At 38.3% G+C, this 25725-nt stretch overlaps 2 protein-coding genes across 2 annotated transcripts in view; one reads left to right on the forward strand and one right to left on the reverse strand.

The window, feature by feature from the left end:
• Positions 1 to 25263, forward strand: TBCE (tubulin folding cofactor E). Its single transcript, XM_054280398.1, has 16 exons — positions 1 to 294; positions 3052 to 3136; positions 9986 to 10174; positions 11186 to 11274; positions 11959 to 12058; positions 13824 to 13926; positions 17915 to 17991; positions 18244 to 18339; positions 18957 to 19021; positions 19106 to 19170; positions 19609 to 19761; positions 20510 to 20663; positions 21176 to 21244; positions 22267 to 22326; positions 23671 to 23762; positions 24008 to 25263. The coding sequence occupies exons 1-16, from the start codon at positions 195 to 197 to the stop codon at positions 24098 to 24100; spliced, it is 1590 nt and encodes a 529-aa protein (XP_054136373.1). The 5' UTR covers positions 1 to 194; the 3' UTR covers positions 24101 to 25263.
• The window catches only part of B3GALNT2 (beta-1,3-N-acetylgalactosaminyltransferase 2), a 28318-nt gene continuing 27153 nt past the window's right edge, over positions 24561 to 25725 (reverse strand). The window contains exon 12 of the mRNA XM_054280399.1: positions 24561 to 25476. Within this exon, the coding sequence (XP_054136374.1) occupies positions 25342 to 25476 (135 nt within the window). The 3' untranslated portion in view covers positions 24561 to 25341. The remainder of the gene's footprint in view (positions 25477 to 25725) is intronic.

Consider the following 25725-nt stretch of genomic DNA (forward strand, 5'->3'; position numbering starts at 1 on the left):
TGTGGGGCGGGGGCTGAGGGCGGCCCACAGGAGCCGGCTCGGCTCCGGGAACGAGGAGCGGCACGGGGTGGCGCCGGGCGGCAAAAGAGCAGCTCAAAGTAGGGGCGTTGTGAGAGTAGCGGCTTGCGCGTGTGTTAAGGGCGTTGCTCCTGTGCGTGCAGGTCCGGGAGCAGCCCGGTTCCCGCGGCCCCGGGATGGCTGCGGGGCTGCCGCCCGATGCGCTGGGTCGGCGGGTCGCCTGTGGCACCGACTACGGGACTGTACGCTATGTCGGCAGCGTGTCTCCTACTGCAGGTAAGCGCCACACAAGTAATAATCTTCACGTTTTATGGCTGTTCTCATGGTTCTACTCATGTTGTTTTTCATTAAAAAAAACCAACGGCGTCGAGAAAACGAGGTAATTTACACCTTGATTTTCCTCATTGTTCTTATGTAAATGTGGTGACTTCTAATCTGTGTGAGGTTTTTAGGTTTTTTTCTTTAAAGAAGTCAGAGTTGTCAAAAGGAGTGTAAGAAGAACTTCACAGTCTTTTCCCTGATCTCTGTGCAGACAGTCAGGGAAGGTAAGAGGTAGATCTCCAGACCAGGTGATAACATATTGTGTTGGGTTTGTGTGTCAAGGCTCTGGGAGTGGCAGGGGCTACAGGGGTGGCATCTGCCACCAGAGAAGCTGCCAGAAGCTTTCTCCATGTCCTACAGAGCCGCTGCCAGCCGGCTCCAGGGTGGGCCTGCCACTGGCCAAGGCTGAGCCCATGAGTAATAGTAGTTGCACCTCGGTGAAACCTTCTTTAAGAAGGGGAAGGAAAAGAGACTCTTTGCACGAAGGTAGCTGTGGCCAGAGAAGAGCTGAGTGAGAATGTGTGTGAGGAACAGCCCTGCAGACACAAGGGTCCGTGAAGAAGGAGGGGAAAGACGTACTCCGCACTCTGGAGATGAGATTCCCCTGCAGATCTACTGAGACACACACGCTGTTTCCTGGCAGCCCAGGGGGTCAGCAGGGGTTCAGAGATCCACCTGCTGCCCATGGAGGAGGCACACACAGGTGGATGCCTGAAAGGAAGTGGTGACCACACCGGAGCAGTCTCCTGGTAGACCTGAGAGATGAGCCCTGCTGGAGTAGGTTTCCTGGTAGATCTTGTGTCCTGGAGTAGCCTTTTCCTGAAGGACTAAGAGTTCCACACTGGAGCAGTTCCAAAGGAAGCATGCTGTAGCCTGTAGGGAGTTGTTATGTTGGACCACTCCATGGAGGACTGTCTTCTATGGGAGGCACCTGCACTGGAGCAGGGGAAGGACCACCCTCTTTGAAAAGGAAGCGGCAGAAATAAGGTGTGATGAACTGACTGTAGCCCCCATTCTCCACCTCTCTGTACCTCTCAGGGGAGGAGGTAGAGCCCAGGAAAGAGGGAGAGCTGAGGTGGGGGTATTTTTAAGATTTGTTTTACTTCTCATTAGGCTACTCTGATTCTGGTTGACAATAAATTCAATTGCTTTTCCCAAGTCATGTTTTGCCCATGACAGTAAACAGTGGGTGATCTCTCCCTGTCCTAATCTCAGCTCATGAGTGTCTTCTTGTATTTTTTCTCCCCTGCTCAGCTGAGGAGGGGAGTGACAGAGTGGCTTTGGGTGGGCATCTGGTATCTAGCCTGGGCCAACCCACTATAGATGTTCAAATTTATGGGAAGATTCCTCATGCTTGGAAGAAGACCAGCCTTGCATACAGTTCTAGAAGAGGCAAGAAGGATGACTAGGAAATTTAGACTCATTAGCCTCACTTCAGTTTTGGGAAAGGTGACATAGCATGTTTCCTTGGAATCCACTTCCAAGCCTGTGAAGGACAAGATGGTAGTTGGGAGTATTTGGTACTTGTAAATAAGAAGAAATTGTGCTTGGTAAATGTAATTACTCTCTACAATGATATGACTGTGAATGTGGATGAAGGGAGAACAAGTCAATATTCCTTGACTTCAGTAAGTCTTTGAATAATGTCTTTGTAATGAATTTTATTTGGAAGCTGAAGAAATACAAGGTTAATGGACTGTTAAATTATTTGAAAGCTGTCAAGTGAAAAAGTAATTAAAGACTTGATATCTGTAATGAGTGAGTACTCCCAAAGTAAACTCTGGGGTGTGTATTGTTTCATGTATTCCTCAGTGATTTGGGTGATGAACAGTGTTCACCCTCAAATGGCTGCTGTGATACAAGGTAGAATTGCAGTCCAGGTCAATGTTTATGAACTTGAGGTTTGAACCCAAGAGATTCAAGGAGGATAAATTTCTGCATGTAGTATGGAAAGTATTGGTGACTCAGACAGTCTGTTGCAAAGGGCTTGGGAGTTAGGTTGGATACTGTTATGACTATGAGCCAGCAGTGACCCCTGTAACAAGCAGAGATACATGTTGTACTGGGTTACCTTAGAGGGAAGTGATGAGCATGGCCTGCAAGTTAAAGGAAGCTCTTATCCCTCTCTGGGAATGGGGTTCTTGACAAGATTTCCCTTGGAATAATGTGTCTGCTGTGGAGCTATTCCAGTTCCAGAGGGATGCAGACAAACTCCTCAAAGGTCTCCTCTCTTGAGGAGTCTTGGAAGGCTACCAGGGTGGTGAAGGGCACTGACCATACACATGTGTTGTGAAGAGGTTGAGGGATCTGGGCTTGGGTAATGTGGTGAAGAGAAGAAAAAGCGCCATCCAATGGCTTCCTGCAGCTGTTTGACAGCTGGGTACAAAGGTGGCAGAGCCAAACTCTTCTTACAAGTACTAGATTATACAGTAAAGGATAATGGCCACAGCAGAAAAGCCTTTCCCATTACCTTGCTACACTACAATGCAGCACTGGAATATGCTCACCAGATGGGTTGCAATCTTTCTCTCCTTGGAAATTTTCGGGGTCTGGCTAGGTAACAAATTACCTGACTGACTTTTTTGGTGTTGGTGATAATCTCCTGCTTTGAGAGCGAAGGTTAGGCTGAGTGAACTGCAGAGGTTCTTTCCAGCTGTGATATCTGTGGATATGGTGCTGTAAATTTGAAAAAGTATCAACCATTTTTTTCAGGAATTTGGCTGGGCGTGGAATGGGATGATCCGGAGAGGGGAAAGCATGATGGCAGCTATGAAGGAACACAGTATTTTACATGCAGGTGAGTCGGTTCACAGCATTGGCATGCCATGTGTGGTGATGAGGTGCTCATGGGAAAAGGCCCTTTGGCAGTTTTTAGGGCAAACCCTTCTGTTATCAGTTGGCCAATATTAAAAAGATCATAATTCTGAGTGCTCTGACCAGCTAACCCATAGAGGCTCCAGCACTGATATTTATCCAGTTACAAGTATTAGGTTATAGTAAATATTTAGAAAATACAAGTCATGTTTTCAGAGGTATGTTATAAAAATGAGACTTTTGGATGTTATTATTATTCTTAGTAGGTTTTAGATCTTTTACTTTAGTTAGGAAATCAGTATTTCCTGGTGACTTTCATTAAGTAATTCTGAACTGAAATATTGGTGCATAGTAAGTGTCTCAAATACTGTTTGTATTTGAATTTAAGCTGACTTGCATATATCTTGTTAAGGGAAAATGCCAAGTTCCTGTTAATGATTTGGGTTATATTTGTATCACTAAGGAATTGTAAATATATTCATTGGATTTAGTAGATGCAAAACATAGTGCAGCTGTGTGGGGTTTTTAAATATATGCAGGCATTACTTTTAAGTGAAAGGGTTTGAGCACTTAACATGTTTGAAATTGTGGAATACAGGACTCTAAGATGGATATTAACTGCAGCAAGTCGTTGATTTCTATGTCAGGACACATGCAACAGCTGAAAGTTTATAAGTTAAATAGTAACTGGATGAGTTCATAGAAGAAAGTCATCAATAACTCTTAAATGCTAGAGACTGCTAGCTCAGTAAGTTCCTGAGCATAGAAGTGGTGAAGGATGAGAGAACAAAATATATTCTGCAGAAAAATAAGAAAACACCACCTGTGAGGACTGGATATTTTTCCCTTGTATCCCTAGTATTTAAATAATAATAAAACAAGGCTTGAGGAGGCTAAACACTTAATACAAGAAAGAAACCAACATTGCTGGATTTTTTTGTTTCAGCTAAGGAATTGGAAATGGTGGTTTCGGCACAACCATGTCTTTTAAATTAATATATTAGTGGAAGTTGCTTCCTAAATGTTTTGAATTTACTTGAAACAGTTTCCAAGCTGAAGCTAGCTATGTTCTGCTGCAGGAGAAAAAAAAAATAGAAATATTTGGCTGACCATTCCAAATCTCTCTGGACAGAAAAAGCAACCAAACATTTCATGAATGTTTTTTCAGAAACTCTATTGCTTTACATTTGTGTGTGTATGATATTTTTACATATGTGTATAGACTTTTGGGGTTTTAGTAGCCATTAGTGTGCTTCCAGGAGATGAGATCTGAGAAACCTTGATTCTTGATGTAAGAATCAATGTTTTGAGTGAAGCTCAATACCCATAACAAATGTAAATGTTGTGGTCTTCAAACATGTTGTTCTTTCAACACCTGTTGTTTGTGCTCTGCTAGTTTCCAATCAGAAGAGGTCCTGCTGGATTCTAAGAGAATAAATACATAGTTCCAGCAGCCCACCAAGACACACAGACATAACTTCCTGTGTGCAGACACATTTGTAGTTCTTCTACAAATGGGAAAATGTAGGCAAACTTAAGTAAGAAATAGTTACCTTATTTTAGCAGAAGGGTGCTGCAAAACAAAACTGAAAACATCACCTAAACTCCCACCACTGAAAACATCACCTCTTTACTACTACTGATTAGGAGGGAATAATGTTTCTTTGTAGATGAATATACACATCTGAAAAAAAATGCTGTATTTTTTCCCCTTATCATAAGTATCCTTTGCCTACAAGCCTACTTTGCTCACTCCTTGAATTCTGATAAGCAGAAGCAGCTGATCAAGCAGTTTGTGCTGTAAACAAATGCAGTGAAAGGACATTTTGAAATTAAGGCAATTTTGAAAATAACTGCTTTAAAAAATACGTCTTTCAGAGTGACATTTGAAAATAAGACCATAAGAGGAAAATAAAACTGATTTTGAGGTTCTCATTACCAAAGAATCTTCTTTCTTTTCAAGTCCTTACTTGAAACAGTAGGTCTGCTTACAGCTCTATGTGATCTCTATAGTAGATTTTTTGAAAATATGACCTCAACTTTTATGTTTCATAAAAGGCAGCACATTTATCTGGGTCATTATGTGGTGATAATTTAACTTCTTAAGAATATGAACACCAAGGAACAAAACAGCCATGCTTCAAATTATGCTGACATCATGAGCATGTTCATCAGCCCAGTATCAGCTAGAAGTGGCAATGCACAATCTAGTGGTGGTTTTGTGTTGTTTTTCCCTGATAATAGGATCTTGTTTCTTAATAACTGAGGAAGCTACTATTTTAGCTGTCAGTTCCAGTAGTGTATAATGTAATTATATTCTGCAGTCCTTCAAGAGAAATGAGTAATCAAGCCTTAAAACTGTGTTAAAATTTGTATGCAGCTTTTAAAACATGGGTGTGCTTTCCAACATGTTCTGGTCCCACAGACCCACTGACACATTTGCATGCATGTGTTCCCCTGGGAAATGTGGGTTACAAGCACACCCTCCTCCCCTGGTGTCCTATTCTTGTTGCATGATGATCTGCTTCTTGTTCCAGATTATCTGCTCCATGAAAGATCTATTTATATTAAATTAGGCTATTTTTTCTTCAAGGATGACACATTCGCCTCCAGGAATATCTACCTAGAGAACAAACAAACTCTTCACATACAGGAAAGAATATTATTTTAGTGTCCACGAAAAAAAAAATTATTTCCATTTTGCAAAGGCAGAAAGCATTCCTAAGATTCCTGAGAAGGTTTCAGTTAAGAAGTTTTGTTCATCAGAAACTCGTGCTCTTTGCTGCCAGTAGAACTGTGTTGAAACAAAAGGTTGTCCCTAACCACTGCTCAAACATGTACTGTGCACCAGCAGAACCCCAAGATGGCATCTAAAGCTGCAGATGTCTGTCTGTCTTTCCTTGTTTTTTGAAAGACCAGCGTCAAGTTTCATGTCTGTTTAACTAAGGTAAACTTTCAAGAACTTTAAGTACTTCCTCATGCTTGCAAGGCTTCTGCTGTTCAGTCAGGAATTTGATACACCATGGCAGGTTAGTATTAGATGTCATTTACAAGCATTGTTTGGTGCCATGGCCTCTTTCTAAAACTTGAAGGATTTTCTTTACTGCTGTGTGTAGATTCTTCTAATAGAAGTTCTGTCTGTTGAACACCTTCCCCTAGAGGGAAGAGATCTGTTCAGATCTGTGTAGAAAAGACATTCATGGATTCAAACAGCTCCACTTTATGACACCTTATGAGCCTTGTAGTGCATTTGCTGCAGTCATGGTGGTAATTACCTGGAGCTGATCATTGCAAACAGACTGTGCTGGGCAAAGAAGGCCTTTGATCCATGTTTACTGCCTAGGCTGATAAAGCTGACATCTCTCTCTGTGGCTCAGAGCTTCTGCAGTCAGACAGCTCAAGTGTGTAGCTGTTCTGATTTATGTACTCCTGCATTTTTCCTCAGTGCTGAGAAGTGTGTGTGTGATATTTCCCTAGCATATGAAGAGCCATCATGTACCTGTAATGATGAGCAGTGCCATCACTTTGTTTTACATTAGCAAAGAATGATGCCAAATTTCCTCCTTATTCAGTGGAAGCTGACAGCTAATCTAAATTTTAATGAATATCCTTGAAGCACCCTGGGCATGCCAGCAGATGGGTTGTATGCTTCAGGCTACTGAATCATGAATAGGAAGTGTCCTAGAAGATGACTTCTGAGATTGGGGTCAACCTTCCTATTTTAAAAGTGTCAGTATTAACTAGAGCCAGCCACTGGCCAGAGCCCCACTTGTGCATATTCCACATTTTCTGCTTAAGGAAATTGGGCCATATCTTCTACCACTCTAGTTCCTCACAGTGTTTTGTTCTGGCTGCAAGACAATTTGCATACATGAGAACAAAATCTCTGTTCTCAGACTTCTGAGTGTTCATCTTAAGTCAGGTTGATCAGTAATCAATAAATTCTTCCATCTCATAATATGCATGCTGGATGACTCTTTGGATTAGGATTTATCTCTTTAATTCCCAGTTATGGAGACTGATGGCTAATAGGTGTGTATATGCATTAGTCCATGTGCTGTACATTATTTATTTGATATGTACATGCAGCTTGTACAGTTAATTTGTCCCCACTGTAACTCATTTCCCTAAAACACAGGCAGTGTGTTTTAGGGAAAATGAGTTACAGTGACCTCTCTCCTTGAATGCACAATAATTTTGCCTGAAAATAGGTTCCTATTGCAGTTTCCTTTCCTGTCTTTTGTGACAGCTCCTAAAAAAGTAGATCAAATAAATAGACTGGAACTGGGAAAGAAGCTTAGGCTTTGGAATGGATTTAAATATACATTAGGTAACTTATAATAGTGTGCAGAGTAACAGGAAGTGATAGCAACAGGAGAGAGAAAACCTATGACCTTTTGATCAGGACAAAAAGAGAAGTGTCTTGAGAGATAAATACACTAAAATTTTCAATTTTCCTATAGCTTTATATGACAGGGCACAGGGTAGCTAGCTAGGTTCCTCTGCTTTTTCTTTTTTTTTTTTTTTTTTCCCCTAAGGATAAACTAGTTCTTGCACAGAAAATGAAGAAGGAGATGCCAATAGAAGTGGTGACCTGACAGGACAGAAATGGGCTTAGGAATGGATATGGTGATGGAGAAACCCAAAGGTCTTGGCTGTGACAGGGATAAATGGCATGACAGGAGGAATGCAGAAGTGAGGTTCTAGATTAGCTCTGGTGAGAGGGTTGAGGAGAGCAGAACTGTTGAGTGTAGAGGGATGGTGATGATAAAATCATGGTGACAGGAAATTGGATAGTCGTTGTCAGAATAAATTTACAGCAGGACCTAGTGTGAATTACAGATAGACAGGAGTACAGGGATTTTTTCCAGAGCCACAAGCAGAATCCTGTACTATCTGCCATCTTTGAAGCTGTTTGACTTAATTAAATGCAGAAGTGATATATTTGGAGGCAAGAGATGTTCTAGTTCAGGTCGTAAAAAGGCAATTTACTGTTTTAAGAAGAGGTATTAAGAAAGAATCACATCATTTTTACACTTGAGAAAGTTCAATATTTAAATCAGTCAAGTGTTTGCAAGCTATGAAGAATTTCAAAGGAATGGAAGAAATTACTTAAGAGAGGGTTACTGGATTAAAAATGTATTGAAAATGCTTATCAAACATGAAAAGTTCATACCAGATTTATATTCTTTAGTAATTTGCCTTTCTTCTTCTTTTGTAATCATTGCACTCTAAGCATAGTCATTATGAAACTAGACTGAAAATATTTTGAAAGTAAATATTATTGAGTTTCTACCTAGGTCCTTCTTAAGGAATGAGAGTAGAAAGGCTAATGAATGAAACTGGCACAGGAAATTTCCAGCACTGATTTTTAAACAAAAATGTGAATACATGGTGCCCAAACTATTCCATCTACTTGTAATAGGTTCGTAAGATTTGGGGCCTTTAGTTACTGTTTTTCCTATGAGAATTTTGAACTTTGTAGCACTGGTGGTTTATATTATGATTTGCTAATTAGACACTTGATGCTCACATGCTGTTTTGAGAAGTTTTATTTACATAAGTGATGTCTTCCTCCTGGTACTTTCCTACCAAAGCCTGTTGTCTTCTCAGCTTGATGGCAGACAGATATTCATAGCTACTAATTTTCTTCCTGATGTTTTCTGGCTGATGCTCCTATCAGATCCTCACCATTCCCATAACTTGTCTCTGCTAGTTCTTCCCTGATACTGTGTTTCCTCGCTAACTTTGCTAGAAAATGTCAAAGCAATTGCGTGGTGAGACACGGGAATGCAACAAAGTTTTTTCAGTGCTCAAGAAAAGCCAAGAAACTCCACTGGACTGACTTAAATATGCATTATTGGTTGGATATTTCTGTTGAATATTCAAAATTGTTACCAAGTTGGTATCAGGATTTTTCAAAGTTTGTGTTTGTATAAGAGGTCTGAGTGCTACCATTTGTATGTTGTGTCATTTGTGTGAATTACTAGTGAATTATGCAAGTCAAATACAATGTAGCAATCACTAGTCTGAGTATTCCTCAGGCTTTGCTAAAACTCCGGGTGCATTTATTGTGTGATTTAGGTAGCTTTGTGTCTATCCTTAGGTAGAAACTTCTTTTTCTGGAGAACCTGACTTCATAATGAGTTTGGAAATAACAGAGCAGTTATTTTTTGTCACAGACATATTTTATGAAAAAACCTTTTGCCAGGATCTTTTCTCCTGAGAAGTTGGGAAGCTTCAGCTTCTCCATGTTTTGCTACTTTGGAATGTGATTTGGAGAACTGTTTACCTAGCATGTGAAATTGTTTTTACTTGATGACCAATGACAGCCACCTGTGTCGAGGCTGTAAGCAGCAATTTTATTATTCATTACATTCCTTTGCTAGCCTTCTGGTGAAATCCTTTTCTTCTATTCTTTTAGTATAGTTTTAATATATAATTTTCTTTTAATATAATATATATCATAAAATAATAATTCAGCCTTCTGAAACATGGAGTCAAGATTCTCATCTCTTCCTTTGTCCTGGGGCCCCTGCAAACACCACCACAATATTTAATAATGGTACTGACACTGTAATTTTGATGTGCAATTTTGATTTTAGGGAGCTGGTGCTCCAGTCCTCATGGTATCTCACTACTTCTATCAAGTACTGTCAAAGATACTCTGAGAGTCTTACCTGGCTCGCTGGGAACAGTGATGTTCACAATTAGCCTGTAGAATTGCCTTTGACTGCTTTGGCTCTCAGTACTTCTGTTTAAAGCAGTAATTAATTAGTCAGTGAATGTTAAGATAACAGTTTATATTTCAGCTTTTCCTGCTCTATTCTAGGCATCCTAAAGGAGGATCGTTCATCCGGCCAAACAAGGCAAATTTTGGAGTAGATTTTCTTACTGCAGTGAAGGATCGGTACGGATTGAATGATAAGCAGGATGTTCAGTGTGGCACAGGGAATACAGTAGTAATTGGAACGAAGACTGTGGAATTTATTGGCATGGATTCTGTTGCAGAACAGCAAAGGCAAGTGTCATATATGAAAATCTGAGATACGTTATTAGTGATTGATCAATCAAGTCGTATTTCAGCTGTAAGGACTGCCATGCACATTAAATTGTTGTGTCCAAAAGCAAGACTGCACTGTGGTGGAGACAAGAAATCCTCCAATTGGCTTCCTAATTTACAGGTTTTACAAATACAAACTGGGATTATGTCATGTTTAAGTGCTAACAATCCTCATTCAGGTTTCATAAAGAAGCAGATGATATCTGGTGAGAAAGGAGCGATAAATTATCATGTTGGCAGTCATCATACACATGCATGGTCTTTTAAAAATAGATGTATTTTAATGTTTTCTTAATATTGTGCAGTGTTTTGTAGTCTTTGTTTACTCGTATCACAAATTAATTTCTAACCAAGAGAGGGAAGACAGAAAGTCACTGTACTGCTAGTGAAGAAGTTTTTCAATCAGTTGATGTCATGTTTATGTACCTAGAAGGTTAAGAAAAGCAGTAACTTCATGATGTGTCATAACTTGCAGTTCTAATGGCCCCCAGCAGAAGAGATGTATTAGTTCAGTAGGTGGCAGTCTCCTTCTGAGATGATATTCCACAACTATTCTCCTTTTCTCCCAGAGCATACTAAGCAGTCAAAAATACTTCTAATAAGTGATACAAAGACTGCCCAAATAACTCTGAACCTCTTGCAAAACATGTTGCTAGAAACCTTTTTAACTTGGAATCTCTAATTAAATTCCAATTTGCACAGCTATATTTAATCTGTTTTACCAACTCTTTATTTCAGTTGGAACTATGTTTCAAGCAGACTTATTTTGTAGTAGTGATGTAAAGGCAAAAAATAGAGATGTATCTCTTTTTGAGTGCGAATGACACTGCAGTGTGGTAATCTGCACATTGCTAATTCCAAAGGAGATACACATGAAAAGGATGTTATGGAGTTGTAAAAACCAGGCATTTATGTAACATACCTATTTCTGTTTGAAGATTACCTAACAGAATGTTCTTTCTCACGTAGACAACTGAACAAACTGGTGGATATCTCGGTGCGGGAGTGTGCAGTGAGCCATGCCGGTCAGGAAGAGGAAATCAGCAGAACATGTGCCAGTATCCTTTTCTTGCTGTATTGCATGATGCCACAAATAAAGTACATACTTTAGCATTCCAAGTGTTCACGGCACTGAATGATACTTGTATCCTTTTATTTAAAAAAAAGAAAAAAACTAAACCTGAAGTTTATATTTAAAAGTTTAATGTAATGTTAAAAAGTTAAACAGCCAGGCGCCTACAATTTTTGAGAGGAAATGCAAATTATGCATAAAAATAGAAGTGTAGTCATAGGTTGTTATTGTGACTGCAGTTTCAGAAGGCTCCAGCAATGGTTTTTTTAAAAAATTCCCTAGAATAGATAACCATATAGAAGTAGAACTGATATGTTCTGTAGACACCAGAGGTTTCCAATATATAACAAATAATGTGTTTAGTACACTGCATGCGGTGGCAGTGTTACAAAACTACAAAGCAGTTTTTATTTGTTAATTTTTAAGGACTTATGAGAGTTCCTGTCAGTATAGAAATGAATCCATTTGAGGATTTGTGTGGTTAAGCTCTTCTGTAAAACTATAAGCCATTTCCATATCAGAAATCAAAATAGAATTTGCTGTAACTGAGCAGTACCATCCCTTAGTGTAATCTTCTTCTCTTTGATTCAAAACAAAACCCTAATTCTAATTCTGAAAAAAGGAAGTTCAGTTTTGAGATAAGTTTATTTTTCTTAACAAGAAATTTCAGATATGAGGCATATAAACTTATCAAAAAATCTGATATCATCTTGGGAGACAGTAGCAGCTATTGCTTCTCAAGTTCAAAATCTGGAAACACTTAATGTCAGGTATAAATATTCATATTTGGGTTTCTCTTCCTGTGGGGTGGGAACAAAAACCAAGAGGCTCAGGATTCAGCTTTCTAAATGTAACTGGATACAACAAGGCTCATTCTAATGGGAGCTAAGGTTTCTTTTGGTTTTTTTAAATCTTGTTTTTAAGCAACTGCTGAAGTTGTGGGCTGTAGTGTGGGCTATATTTTTCTGACATCTGTATTCAAGAAGAACCCTAGGAGTTCAGCTTCTGTGTAAAACTAAGTTCTGGAGAACATTTTCTTCAAAGTTTTAAGATTTGATCTTTGGGGGTTTTTTATTCTTGATACATTCTGGCTGCTCAGGCAGGTCTGCATTTAAGAATCCACTTTTGTTTAGCCAACTGTGTCTTGACACTAAACTTAATTGTCCATAATGCTTTGACTAAACCTTAATTATCCCAAATCTTTGTCTATTTCTGTCCTAAAATGATGCTGATAAGAAATTGTTGAGACCATGGTGACAGATCTAGGGGAAAATTTCCTGTACAATGATGATATTGGAAAAGGAAGGAGGATGTTGTTAAATAAAGCTCCAATTCTACTGAAACAAGAAAATTCATAAAATAATCCCAGAATAAAGAACATTTCTAATACACACCTATACACAGTAATTGGCACATGCCACAATAATTTTCTGGTGTGAAGTAACACAATGGACTAAGTAGCAGCCTAAATCACCAGGTTTTTTATTTATTCTTATCGTTATTGTGACAAAAATGTATTTTTAAAGTAGTTATAGGTGTTCTATTTTCTTCAATATTTAGCAATGAACAGCTGTTTGCAATCTGGGTGCTGTTTGTAAATCTATCTTTGCTTGGAGCATATAATGATTTATCGTTATCAGCGTGCATGAGAATACAGAGAAATTTATTTTAATTCACCCGGAATAATTTTTTTAGTTTTTCATTGTTGAGAAGGATATTCTAGACTGAAGGGTCTTCAGAAGTTTTTTGTAAAAAAATGGAAAACAAGATGAGATTGATGCTGGAATCTGATGCTTGCAACTACAAACTGATATAGTCTGAATCAGTTTTGTATTGTTTTGACCTTCTGTTTGCTTTAAAACAGAAAGAAGGTAAATCTGGTACTGATTTTTTTGTGCATGGAATGTTGGAAGAATAGAAGTGTTTAACCATCCACCAGCTTTTATGTGGAAATTTTACCCCTAAGTGTGTAACTATAAACTACATTGAGCGATTTTTATGAGAATATGCAGGTAGATGATGCCTTAGGAAAGAAATAAAAACTTCTCTTTCAGGGTGAATAATGAAAACTGGTTTGAAGACTGCAGATTTGAGGATCTTTATCTTTTCTTCTTTGAAGTGATACTTACCTATTGAGAGAGGATTTTACATACTTTTGTTTTGCTGGGGTCTGGATAGTCTTGTGGGCTTTTCATTTTCAGTAAACACTAAGGAGTTTAAGCCCAAGCTCTGGCTTTGTTTCATTTAACATTAATGAAAATCATTCTTTTCATGTTGAAAACTTAGTGAAAGAGGCCACAGAGGAATAAATATGCATTCTTGAATAAATATGCATTCTGGAAGCAGGAAAATAAATTAGGAAAGAGTATGTTTGAACATAACTAGAAATATATTTTATTATATTTTAAAATATGTGACATCTTGGCAGTGATTTTAATTTTTGGAGGGTGTAAATTTCTTTTTCTTTAATATGTAGCTCCAAACTAATGACTTAAATAAATGTGATTATTCATTATGCATTTTTTTTTAATGCAGTGAAAACAAAATGAAATTTCCATCTACATCAACTTTTACATCCAGTGCATTTTCAAACTTGAAGATTCTGGCCCTTAATCAAACTGAAATAACATGGACAGAGGTAATAGCCTTTCCTGATTTTTTTTAAATTTAATATCATTAGGTTTCTGAGGCAAGGGAAGCACGATAAATAATTGTGCATTGTATTGTTCTACCGAAATCAAATCATCCTTAGAAAAGGTGCTGTTGGGTAACTGTGTTAGTTACATATTGACTAATGTACTTCCTACATAATGAAGGAAGTAATATTGGCATAGGAGTCTAATAAGAAACATTTTACTTCATCTACATCTGTAAATTGCCAAATCAAAAGAAAGCAGTTGAGTACAATATAGCTTCATGTCCCAAAGCTTTTTTTAAGTGAAAACCTTTTGGTTCGTGGTAGCTGTTGAAGATTTACATGTCCTTGTCTGCATGCAATAGAACAAATGCAAATAGAAAGAAAATATTTCCTTATGATGAGAAAAACATTGGTTTGGCCTCATTTAGCATCAGCAGGAGACTGATTGGTATCTTTGCCCATACTGATGGTTCTTGAACCACATGATACCTGGTTATTGGCAGCAGGGAGCAGAGGAAAAACAAAGCTCTGCCTTGTTTCAGGCACTGAAACATGTGCACACTTAAATGACTCTCTCCTGGTATGGTGTCTTATTAGGAATGAAGTCCTGTTGTCAACTGTAGTTAGCAGTGGGCCTTTTTTCAGAGAGGGGGCTTAGGATGTGCATCTCAGTGTCCTGGTACTTAGATTATTGTCTAAATTCCAAACTGTTATTTGGATTTCTCAGGGTCAGATTTTATAGTACTGCATTGTGAAGTTACATGACTTTTCAGATTTCAGCTGCTAGCTGCTGTCCAGTAAAAGAGCATTTAACAAAACTGGAGCTTGAGTAGAAAGAAGCTTCTGCATTCTCTTGTCTTGCAGCAGGACTAGAGGAAGGTCACTGCTGTGTTTTTGTTTAGTGTCCATTCACTCTGCTCTTAAAACTGCCTGTGGGATTTATGGCAGGACAGTTGATAATCCTTCCAAAGTAGCAGCAACATGAATGGTGAAGGGAATGGAAGAATTAAGTGGCTACAAACACTTAGTAACTGTCACCTAGTGCTCATCAGAGTAAATCTGTGCATTGTGGTGTTTAAAATGTTGGTACCTGCCAGCAGCTGTCCTTCATCCCTCCATGGGGTGACTGAAAGGCTGCTTGGAGCCATGGCTGCAGATTAGAGTTCTCCAGGGCCAACTCAGTGGCAGTGAGAAAGCCCCAGCTTAGCCAGAGCAATTTAAAATGATGCAGCTTTTGGGTTTTTTCCTTTTTTGAAACTCTGCTTTAGCTGATGATTCGTCATAGGCCATAAAGACATCTTTGGTTCCAAAATCTGTTTTATAAATTTGTTCCAGTTCATTCCCTGTAAGTTAGGAGACATAAGCCTGTGCTTCAAAGTGGTGTTCTAGGGCAGTCAAACAAAAGGGGAAAAATAAAGACATGTGCCTGACATCAGTACTCTGCGAACAAACTACTTGAAAATGTCACTGAGGGGAGTTACTTGAAAATTCCACTTTCAAATAGAAAATAGTCATTAATATAATCCAAGCAAATGAGAAATACATTTAAATTGTTGATGGCAATATAAGCAAAAGTCTTAGGAGTGTTTTAATTTTAATTAAAACAATTTATGGTGAACAGCATTTCAAAATTACTTGTTGGTATATGTAAGAATATATGGCATTGAGATAGTTATAATTGGATTTTTTTAGTTGGTTCCTCTGTTTTGAAGTATTTTTCACAGGAGAGGGATATGCTTAACTGTTATGCAGTAATACATAGCTCCACATTCACATGCCTTGAGCATCAGTTTTCAGAAAGAATTCTTTCATTAGTATGTGATTTGCATATATCTAAATACTTCTGAGATTATTAGTAATCAGTAAAAGAGCTTATTACTGTAGAATTGTTGATTGATTGTTCAAAACATAACATATGACTTTCAAGGGGGGGAAAAATGTCCTGTAAAACGACTTAAAGTTAGCAGCCATTGACTTAGAAATTGAATTACTGCATCTGAGTGTAATGAATTTGTATTTATGGTTCCAAACCCTTTCTTTCTTATTCAGCATTTAAATCATAATGTTATATTTGTGATTCTATTTTCAAACTAAGATTTTGTATTTATAATATAATCTACTATTATACAGGGTAAAAGAAAAATCTGGGTTAGAACAGAAGTGCAGGATCATGCTTCTGGCACTAGCAAGTAGCAGCAGGTAGTTGGGAAAAATTCTAGGCAAAGGGTAAGCACATGGTAAGAGCTTCTTAGAAAGCAATCTGGAATTGTGTGGCTTTGTGAGCTCAAGACTATATACCTCTAATTAATATTTGTGGATGTTTTTGTTTCATGATTTATCTAACTGTATTAAGAACCCCTTTGAAAATTTTGCTGTGCATATCATTTAACATAAATTCAACCATTTTTGGGTTCTGATATTGCTGCCTGGTAATTTCATTTAGTAAGTTCCAATGGTTTATATGAAAGTAACTGAGAACAGCTATTCTCCATTTCATGGTTTTAATTCCTGTTTAGCTTCTTTGTGCCTTTTCCAATTATATTATTTGCTTCCTGGGATAAACAGACTAAAGGTACAGGAACATCATGAACTTACATGGTGACAATTGTTTCTTGTTCTCATTTTTATTTCTTTTGCAATGGCTCTTGCATTTCCATTCTTCTGGTTTTGAGCATCAGTGGCTCTCTTCTGGGTATTTGTTACCTCCCCATCAGCTATCCACAGTGAGGCCCTAGTCTTTCCTGGGGGTTAATTCCATGTCAGATCTCTGAACTTTTGTTTCTGAAGAAGCTATTTTAAGCAGTAGCTGGAAATTTGGCAATTTGAGTTTTTGGAATCATGCTGTGACCTATCATTCAGCAATTTTCTAGTCATATTGAAAAATCTTCAGATACTTCAGGTTTGTGCAGTTTTTTTTTTTATTCCATCCAACCATCCCAATGCTGGGCTGTCGTGGAGCAATCTCTGTTACTGAACATGCACCTCATTTCTCTTGACTCTGCAGGTTTCTTGTCATGCTTCTTCATCACCAGTGGATACCTATTTTGGTCTGTCTTGTTGACATGGGGGAACACTATCAGATTAAAGAGATGAAATATCTGTTCCCTGCTCTTGCTTTGGAACAGGAAAAGTTGTTATATCTGAGTTGGTGTTTGTGTGTTACAGATATGCCAGCAGATATGATTTTTCATATTTTTGGGGGTGAAACAGTTGAGTTCCAAGTCATAGGCTGCCTCTGGACGAGATCTCAGTGTTTACCCTTGGCATGGTGTCTTATGAGTCAGTTGTGTAGACCTGCAGCTGGATGGATTCATGCTGTGTAAAGTTAAATAAAGCTATGTAAAGTAAAATAATACCTTTTATACAATTTCAAGGCATAAGATTGAATACAAAAGTATCTTTGTTCATTTTGTAGCCTTTTTTAAATTATTTTTTTTTTCTTTAGAGAACTTGAAAACTTCAGGATGTGTTGAATTCATGCAACTCTTGGCTTTTAGTGAGTTATAGGCTGGCACAGTCCCAAGACAGAAAAGGCTTCAAGCTCTGAAAAATTACCGTATTAAAAATATTCTGTCAAATGTACTATGTGTATTAGCTATACACATAGGTTTTGGAACTTCTGCACATGTACAGAGTTTGTACAGCCAATTCCTCACCTCAGCATAGGGAATACCTGGTCACTCCAACTCACTGAATAAATTATTCAGTTTCCAGGTCAGTCAGTTTCCAGTCTCAACTGTGAGGGTGGCCACAAGCCTGGGACTTAGAGTCCTGTGACTGCAGAACCCCTGTGATGTCATCTGTGCTGGCAGATGCAGGCACAGGGGAGCCATCTGGAAGAAAGGGAACACTAGGAAGTCTTTAATAATTGTTCCTCTGGTTTGGAGAGCCATAGCTTGTTCTGAACACATTCAGAGCAAATTTGCATGAAGTATAATTTCTGAAATATTCCCATCTTTTGTAATATTAAATAAAGTTTTGCTCTTAGGTTCTTCTTTGTGCTCAAGGATGGCCAGTACTTGAAGAGTTGTACCTTTCTTCTAATAATATTACAGTTTTGGAAAGGTGAGTAACATGAGTCAGTCAGTTGTAAGCCACTGGTGTACCACACAGTTACACAGCACATAAAATTACATCCCTGTAGCATTTACATCACCACAACAATAATTGATGCAAATTTCACATGATGTATTTCAGAACATTTTATAAATGTGCACAATTGTGTGCATGCAATTATATAGTTATGAAAATAGTGGTTTTATTGGCCAATAACTTTAAATGTTCTGGTTTTGTGTTTTGTTTTTTCCAATATATCAGGCCTGATAATGTCCTGCAGACCCTGAAGTTGTTAGACCTTTCAGACAACCAGCTACTGGATGGAAATCAGCTGCATCTCATAGCACAGCTCCCCAGGTAGCTGTAAACAAATTTGCAGGAAATTCTTTGTCCTAGATATTCACCTCCGTAGTCCTTGTTGGCTGAAATGTGATAGTATTGATGTTGCATGAAAGATTAATGAGATCTTGAAATAGAGGCATTTTGCCCTCTTGAGGAGAGTAACTGCATTATTTAGTTGAGCTATTTTAATATAATCTTGCTTTTGTTGTATAATAACACATTCTTCAGCTGTGTGTTATTAGGTTTTCATTATACACTTATGAAATGAAGGTGATTTACCACACTTTGCTAATTTGCAGAATTATCATCTTACCCTGTACACCAAAACAGCAGCCATGATTTTCAATAGCCATAAGCTATTTTTAAAAAATCATTTAGAAAATCACACATTTTAAATACAGGAGCCATTCTGAAAGTTTGAAATTGTTGCACTTACTCACTGAAAATTTTATTCCCTGAACGCGGCTGAAGTCTGGGTTCTGCCTGTGAGGCTGCTTTTCATTTGTCAGTGATGCTGCACCACATCAAAAGCTGCAGATCTTTATTAACAAAAGAAAAAAAATCAGGTTGTATCTCTTTGCAAATAACTTCCTGTGCCACATACAGTGATCATTGTGTCTATTAAATTTCAGATTAGAACAGCTAATACTTAGAAACACTGGGATATCTTCTGTACACTTTCCTGATGCTGGATTTGGTATGTAAAAGAAGTAATTTATTTATAGTTTTAAAATTCTGTTAATTTAAAATTTTCACTGTTTTCCTGTTACTCTTTTCCTAGGATGCAAAACTAAAATGTTTCCTTCGCTAAAACGCCTTGCAATAAATGACAATAAAATATCACAGGTAGGTTAGATTGTGATGGTTTCACATTTTGTAAATAAATGCATCTTTGTTTAAGAGTAACTTTAAGTTTGCTTTTTAAAATTTCATTTTATGTGTAAGATTCTGAGGTAACTGTTGAACACTTTGTTCAATACAGAGGCATAGTTTAAAAATGTAAAAATATTTCTTAACGTTAAAAAACACATTTATGTTATGGCAGCTACCTTATAATTTCTCTCACAGAATTCTAATAATCTAATTTCTTGTTTTGGTTTGTTTTTTAATTAAATGGAGTGCAGTTCTTTCCTTAGCTACATGAACAGGATCCAAGTACTTGGTTCAGATGATCAAAAGAATTTTTCCAGTCATGTTTGTTGTTCAGGAGAAATCAGTGTTACCAGGTATTGTTCTGAAATGAACTTATGTATTTCCTCAAAAGACTCTCCCCTTCCATTTCAGTGGTCGTCTATCAATGAGCTTGACAAACTGCCAAGTTTGCGGGCACTGCAGTGTAACAATAACCCCTTCGTGGACACAGAGAAGAACCCAGAGACCCTGAAGCAGCTCATTATTGCCAAGATAAGCCGGTTGGAGGTTTTGAACAACTGTGAGGTGTGTGATACTTCAACAAATTGCATGAGTCTGGCAAAAACTTTAAATCACTGCCTGAGGAATTGTTTTCAGTTTCTTTTAAGATTATTGATTGTTTGGGTGCAGGAAAAGTAAAGTGCCAACTAATCCATCCCCCTGTCAGTGGGGCAGTCACAAGCTCAGTGCAAGACTGAGCCCTGTTTGTGAACATTGCTAACTCAGTGGGGACTTGGACAAGATGGGTCAATGGCGGTTTTTTTTCAATGCCTGAATTGTGTTGAAGTTGCAGGACTGTTAACAAAAACCATACTCTTAAAAGAAAGAAAAAATAGAAAAAGCAGCATAGTCTGATCTGTTTCAGTGACAGCAATACCAACATTTGCCTTCTGCAATAGAAAAATATAATCCACACCAAATCAAACTTTCAGCAAATGTTTATCATAAAGGAGAGCAGAAGCAGCATCTGATCCATTGCTACACAAAACATCCTTGCATCACCATATACAGCAAAATCTTTGCTTAGATATTAATTTATGGTTCAGTGAGTACACAGAGGGGCTTAATGGCTCTAAAATATACTGAATCTATGGATCACTCAGTATTTGGAGACATGGTTTGTAAGATTCTTGGGAGCATTGAAACATACAAACATTGAACATCAAATAAGACCAAGGAGTCTGGGGCACTGATTAGATTTTGTTCTCTGGAAAGTTATATAATCATATTATAAGTTATAATCATATTATGTGCCATTCCTGTGTCAGTACAGATCCTTCCTGCCGAAAGAAGAGGAGCAGAGCTTGATTATCGCAAAATATTTGGAAAGGACTGGCTAGAAGCTGGCGGGCATTGGAACCCAGAGAAAAACAAACCAAGTGAAGAATTTCTTGCTGCCCATCCTAGATACCCAGCACTTTGTCTTAGTAAGTACAAGCAGAGCACAATAGCATTTCCTCACCTCTGGCATTGTGGCAGCACTGGTTTGGTCTGTTTTCAATTTCTCTTCCCCTTGGGTGTTTTTCCCATGTGTTGCTACAGCCTTAGGAAAGCCCATGCATTGGCAAGCCTGTGTGCCAGTGGGCTTCTGCACAGAACTGCATCCTTTGGGGCATTGCTGCCTCAGGAACTCTGGCTCCTGGCCTCAGAGACCCCAGCACCTGCGTGCGTGCATGCGTCCATCCATCCATCCATCCATCCATCCATCCATCCATCCATCCACTCTCCCAGCAGTGGGAATGTTAAGCAGACACCCCTGGCCTGGAGCTGGCCGAGGCTCGTGTCTGCAGCACTGTGTGGTGCAGGAGCCACCACGGCTGTGCTGAGGGAACTCCTGCCTGATCCTGCACCACAGTGGTCCTAGATCTTCAAATTTTAGTCTTTAAAGGGTTCTACTACTTTTCTATTTTTCTTACTTCTTCTATTTTTCTTCCAACAGAATATGGAGCACCTGAAGAAGGAGAACTGAAGGGACAACAGCCTTCGACTCTGAAAAATCAGCTCCTGAGTAAGAGGCCGGAAATGGTCAAAATTGTTCCTTCTGCATTTAGACTATTTCATGAGCTTAGTGTCTCCTAGGTGTAGATGAAGAACAAAAAGTTCCAGCTTGTAATTTTGATTTTCTGAACTGTCTCAGTGAGTTTGACTGAAAAGCTGATTCTGTGTACTCTCATTTTCCCCCTCAACCCAAGCCAAATGATTTTCTCAACTGAGATTTAATGGAGAACAAAGGTTATTGATACTCCATTCTGACAGTGTGAATGGCTTCTTTACAAAAGACATCTCAGGCTTTAATCTCAGCTGCTCTGTTTTCTATTTTACCTTTTTTATAACTTCTTTAGGACAGACAAGAAAAACATGGGTAGCTTTGGTATTTGGAGCTGTCTACATATTTAATCTAGGTTGCATCCTCGACTTGCAAATTCATGTAGCTGTGTTTCCCAGCTGACAGAAGAACTGAAAATTTTTACTTCATGGGCAAAATAGTATTTTTAAGGCATTACATTCTAATGCATTTAAGTGGAAGACTAAATAGAATAAGGAATCTTATTGGCTAGACATAAAATAAACCTTTGTTTAAGAATAAGTCTCTTAATCTCTGTAAAATAATTAGGCTAATTATATCCTGTGAAAGTCTTTGTATGATGCTTTTGAGAGGACCAAAAGCCTGTTTTAAACTGAATAAGCAATTTCCATTTTACTGCAGGTTATTTTAAAAAAATTAAATAGAAATTAGGCATTTTTAAGTAAATACTCATTTTGACCAAAAAATCTTTAAGCAGTTAGGGAGTCACCTCTACAATAATTTACCAAAGATGAATAAAAACTTGGTTATTTTCATTAATTAATTTTTCAGATAATGACTAAATGTTATCCTTAACTGCTGAGATGCAGGCTACCTCCTAATTTTTGAGAGATCAGGCTGAGCTAAGGGAAATAATTTGTACTAAAAAGAGACTAGAAAGACTATGCTTCTGCCAGAACAGGGCTTATTGTTCTGTCACTAATGCCTCACCCTTCTTCTTTAAGCTTTGACAATTAAGTGTCCTGAGAAACCTGAACAGAAGCCAGTGGAGAAAAAACTGCCAGGTAAGAACTCTTGGCTTATGTTCAAGTAGTTGTTTCATTGCTCCTTTTCAAACAACTGTATTAAAGAATGGCCAGCTGCCTCTGGCTTTGTCAGCTCCTGAAAGGTTTTCCTCTGTCATATAAAGAAATGACAAAGACAGAAATTATTTGAAAAGTCATAATTCTTCTGGCCTTCATACTTACTTTCAGTCCAGTTCAAAGATGGAAAGCTGATGCTTTGTTGTAAAGTTGATGCTCTGCTGCTGGTTTCATGTTTAATAGTCTGAGGCAATTTCATCCCTATTAACAGGGATGAAATCTGGTGGATGTGTTAACTAAGTAACCAGAATATGAAGTCTTAGGAGGCAACCACACAGTGTGTAAATCTAGATATTGAGGTCTACTATCTAATCTATGAAGTTAGAAGTCTAGTTCTGACCTCCATCAAACTCATTCTTTGAAATTTTCGTGTCTGTGGTGATACTAGAAGGAATAAGACCATTCTAAATTAAGCTGATGTTTTGGAAAGATGTGTCAGAATGAGGTCTGAGAGAAAAGAAGAATTCAAGCTTTATTCTAAAATAAAAATCACATTTATTATCACAACTTGCATAAAATCAGATAGATACAGCTTTTACAAAAATGTTTGATAGAAAAATATTTGTCTAAGTACAATGTGTGGTATTACAGGAGTAACTCGCTATTGCTGTGCCTTTAGATAAAGCTTCAAAAGAAGTGAAAATTCAACCAAAATACTGAGTTTATCTATTGCAAACACAGGTATCACCTCTGGAACAAACTACATCTACTCATTCAAGATCCATTACAAAAAAATACCCCTTCCTATAACTGACTTCATAATATAAACAACTGCTGACAAATGTGTTTGGGACTAATAACTCAATACCATTCCCAAGAATGTCACTAGTTCCACCCTGCCATTTCCTTACTTGTGCTGGGAAAGCCAATTCCTGGTAATGCAAAACTGCAAGGAACAGTTGCCAGATGCAAGTAGTCAGAACCTGGCTGGTGTGTGTCCCAAAGGTCACTTAGTTTAGCAAGTAGAAATACAGACTCAGAAAAGGTAAATTATGAAGCCGTAACACTTTAATTTGGTGTATGGGATCAAAGCGCTTACTCTGTAGCAGCACATCCTGCCCTGTCCACCACAGGTGAAACCATTTTCCACTTGCCAGTAGCAGATATGGTCTCAGGTACCTTAGACATTATTGCAGTGTTACAACTGAAGCAGCAATACAGCCTTTCACTGTTGCTATAAGCAAGTAAAGTGAAACACTGGTACTTTGCTACAGCTCAGTGGCAGCAGCATTTTTCTAATAACTTTTCTTTCTCTCCCCTCAACAGAGTCTATGACTATTCAGAAGGTCAAAGGACTGCTGTATCGCCTGTTTAAAATTCCTGGTTCAGACCTGAAACTGTCCTACAAAAGTTCTAAAGTGAGTTAAAAATGGATACTGAAAAACAAAATGTTTCATTCTGCTAAAGGTCCATAGCATGTTCTAAAATACTATATAAAGAAATTCATTTCACTTGAGGAGAGCTGTCTTCATGCTGTCATTTAGGACCTAATTTCATTCCTGTAATATGACAGATTCTCCCTGACTGCAACTGCCTGCTATTTGGTTTATGAAGGGATTTCAGTGTAAGTCTGATTAGGTTTTTTTTTGCTTTCTCATTCTAGCTGGAAGGAAAAGAAGTTGAACTAGACAATGACTTAAAGCCTTTGCAGTTTTACTCAATAGAAAGTGGAGACTGTGTGTTAGTACGGTGGTAAAGAAGGGACTCTCTCTCTGGACTGAAGGAAAAGCTGACACAAGAACTGCAGAAGAGAGACAGACACACGGACAGCCTGTGCCTGAACAGACATACAGGTGAATATGAGTTTCACACATGTGGCACCAAAGGGCTGTACAACTGTACTTTCAACTCCTCAACTTGCTCATCAGCCTCCATGAAAACATCTGCTCATTTGTCCTACGGGAGAGCTACCAAACTGTGCTTAAATGCTTCAATTAAATAAAACTCAAGGTCACCCTTTTGCCAAGATTTTATACTGCCTTCCCCCAGCAGCAGTGAGAATTTGTTTTACTGAACTGAGTACAGGGTTGAGTTGTGATCTCTTTGCTATCAAGACAAGATCAGTGCTGCACTGAGAGGTCACTTCCTCTTTGTTTTCACCTACATCCAACGACCTTACAGTGAACAAAACCCAGTAGTAATTTTAGAAGTATCTACCTTAGATGATTAAGGTCAAAATCTGCCAGACCTTTCTTCTACCCTACAGTGTTAACATACCACATTATAAATAAGTTCTCAGCACACTGCAAGGCATTGCTATTTATTTTACAATCTTCAGTGTGCTGTTCCTCAAGCTTATTTTACTTTCACTTGTGTACCCTCAAATTCATATCTAGTCAGAATGAGCTCTCAGAAATCCCTCCTAAATCAGGCCAAGTTTGCAGTACTTGAAGATTTGGTATAAGCAAACCTTGATTTTATTTTTATCTAAAATGACAATTATATAAACAAACTAATCACAAATCCTAGCCCCCATTGCTGTCCCTGTCCCTGCACAGATGAGGGCAGCCCCTCAGACAGCACAGAATGTGCTGCAGCAAGACTTACCAGCTGCCCTGGTGCTGAGCACAACTCTCACAGGAGCCTGGAACAGCCCTATACTGAACCAAATCAGTAGTGCTTCAATTTACAAAAGACAGGCTAGTTGGCATTCTTATGTGCATTTATTAATTACAAGTAGGTCTTTGACTTTATATAAAAAGGATTTTTTTTTAATCTTGAACATTTTGGTTTTTGTCTGATCAACATCTGTACTATAGAAAATGAACAGTATCAGTCCACTTGTAATTATCAAAAGGGATGTGCAAATATTGTTATACTTTAGTTGAAACCCAACATTAAAAGGTACCTTAGTATTTCTTATTGTTCCAGGAATGAATCCAAATGTACACTTTTCCATGATCATTATACACTACCCTGTTTTCCAAGGCAAGTCCATCACCTTTCCTCACATCTACATGGATCTCCACACAGTTCCTTCAATCTCCAGAGCTCTCCCAGCTCCTGGGGCGAGTACTGGGGGGAAGACAGCATGCCACTCTCACACGTCTTCTCACACAACCAGAGACCATCCTGTCAAGAGAGAGAGAAACATTTCAATAGTTTTTCTTAGAAAGTATGTGTCTCCAACAATTTTCACTTCCAAGAATCAGGTGTTTATTGTTTCTAGCAACAAACATTGCACACAAAGATCCCAAACTGATCTTCTAGACCTTTTCAGAGAACTTGGGGGTAGGGATGGAGTCTGCAGGTGGTTTGTGGCAGTTTTGTGGTTTTCCTTTTAAATACATGTTTAAAAGACTTTTTTTCCCTCTGGATTTT

This window comes from Melozone crissalis, unplaced genomic scaffold (genome assembly GCF_028551555.1).
Source record: "Melozone crissalis strain CALT ecotype California unplaced genomic scaffold, PUWL_Pcris_2 ptg000027l_1, whole genome shotgun sequence".
Classification (NCBI taxonomy): domain Eukaryota; kingdom Metazoa; phylum Chordata; class Aves; order Passeriformes; family Passerellidae; genus Melozone; species Melozone crissalis.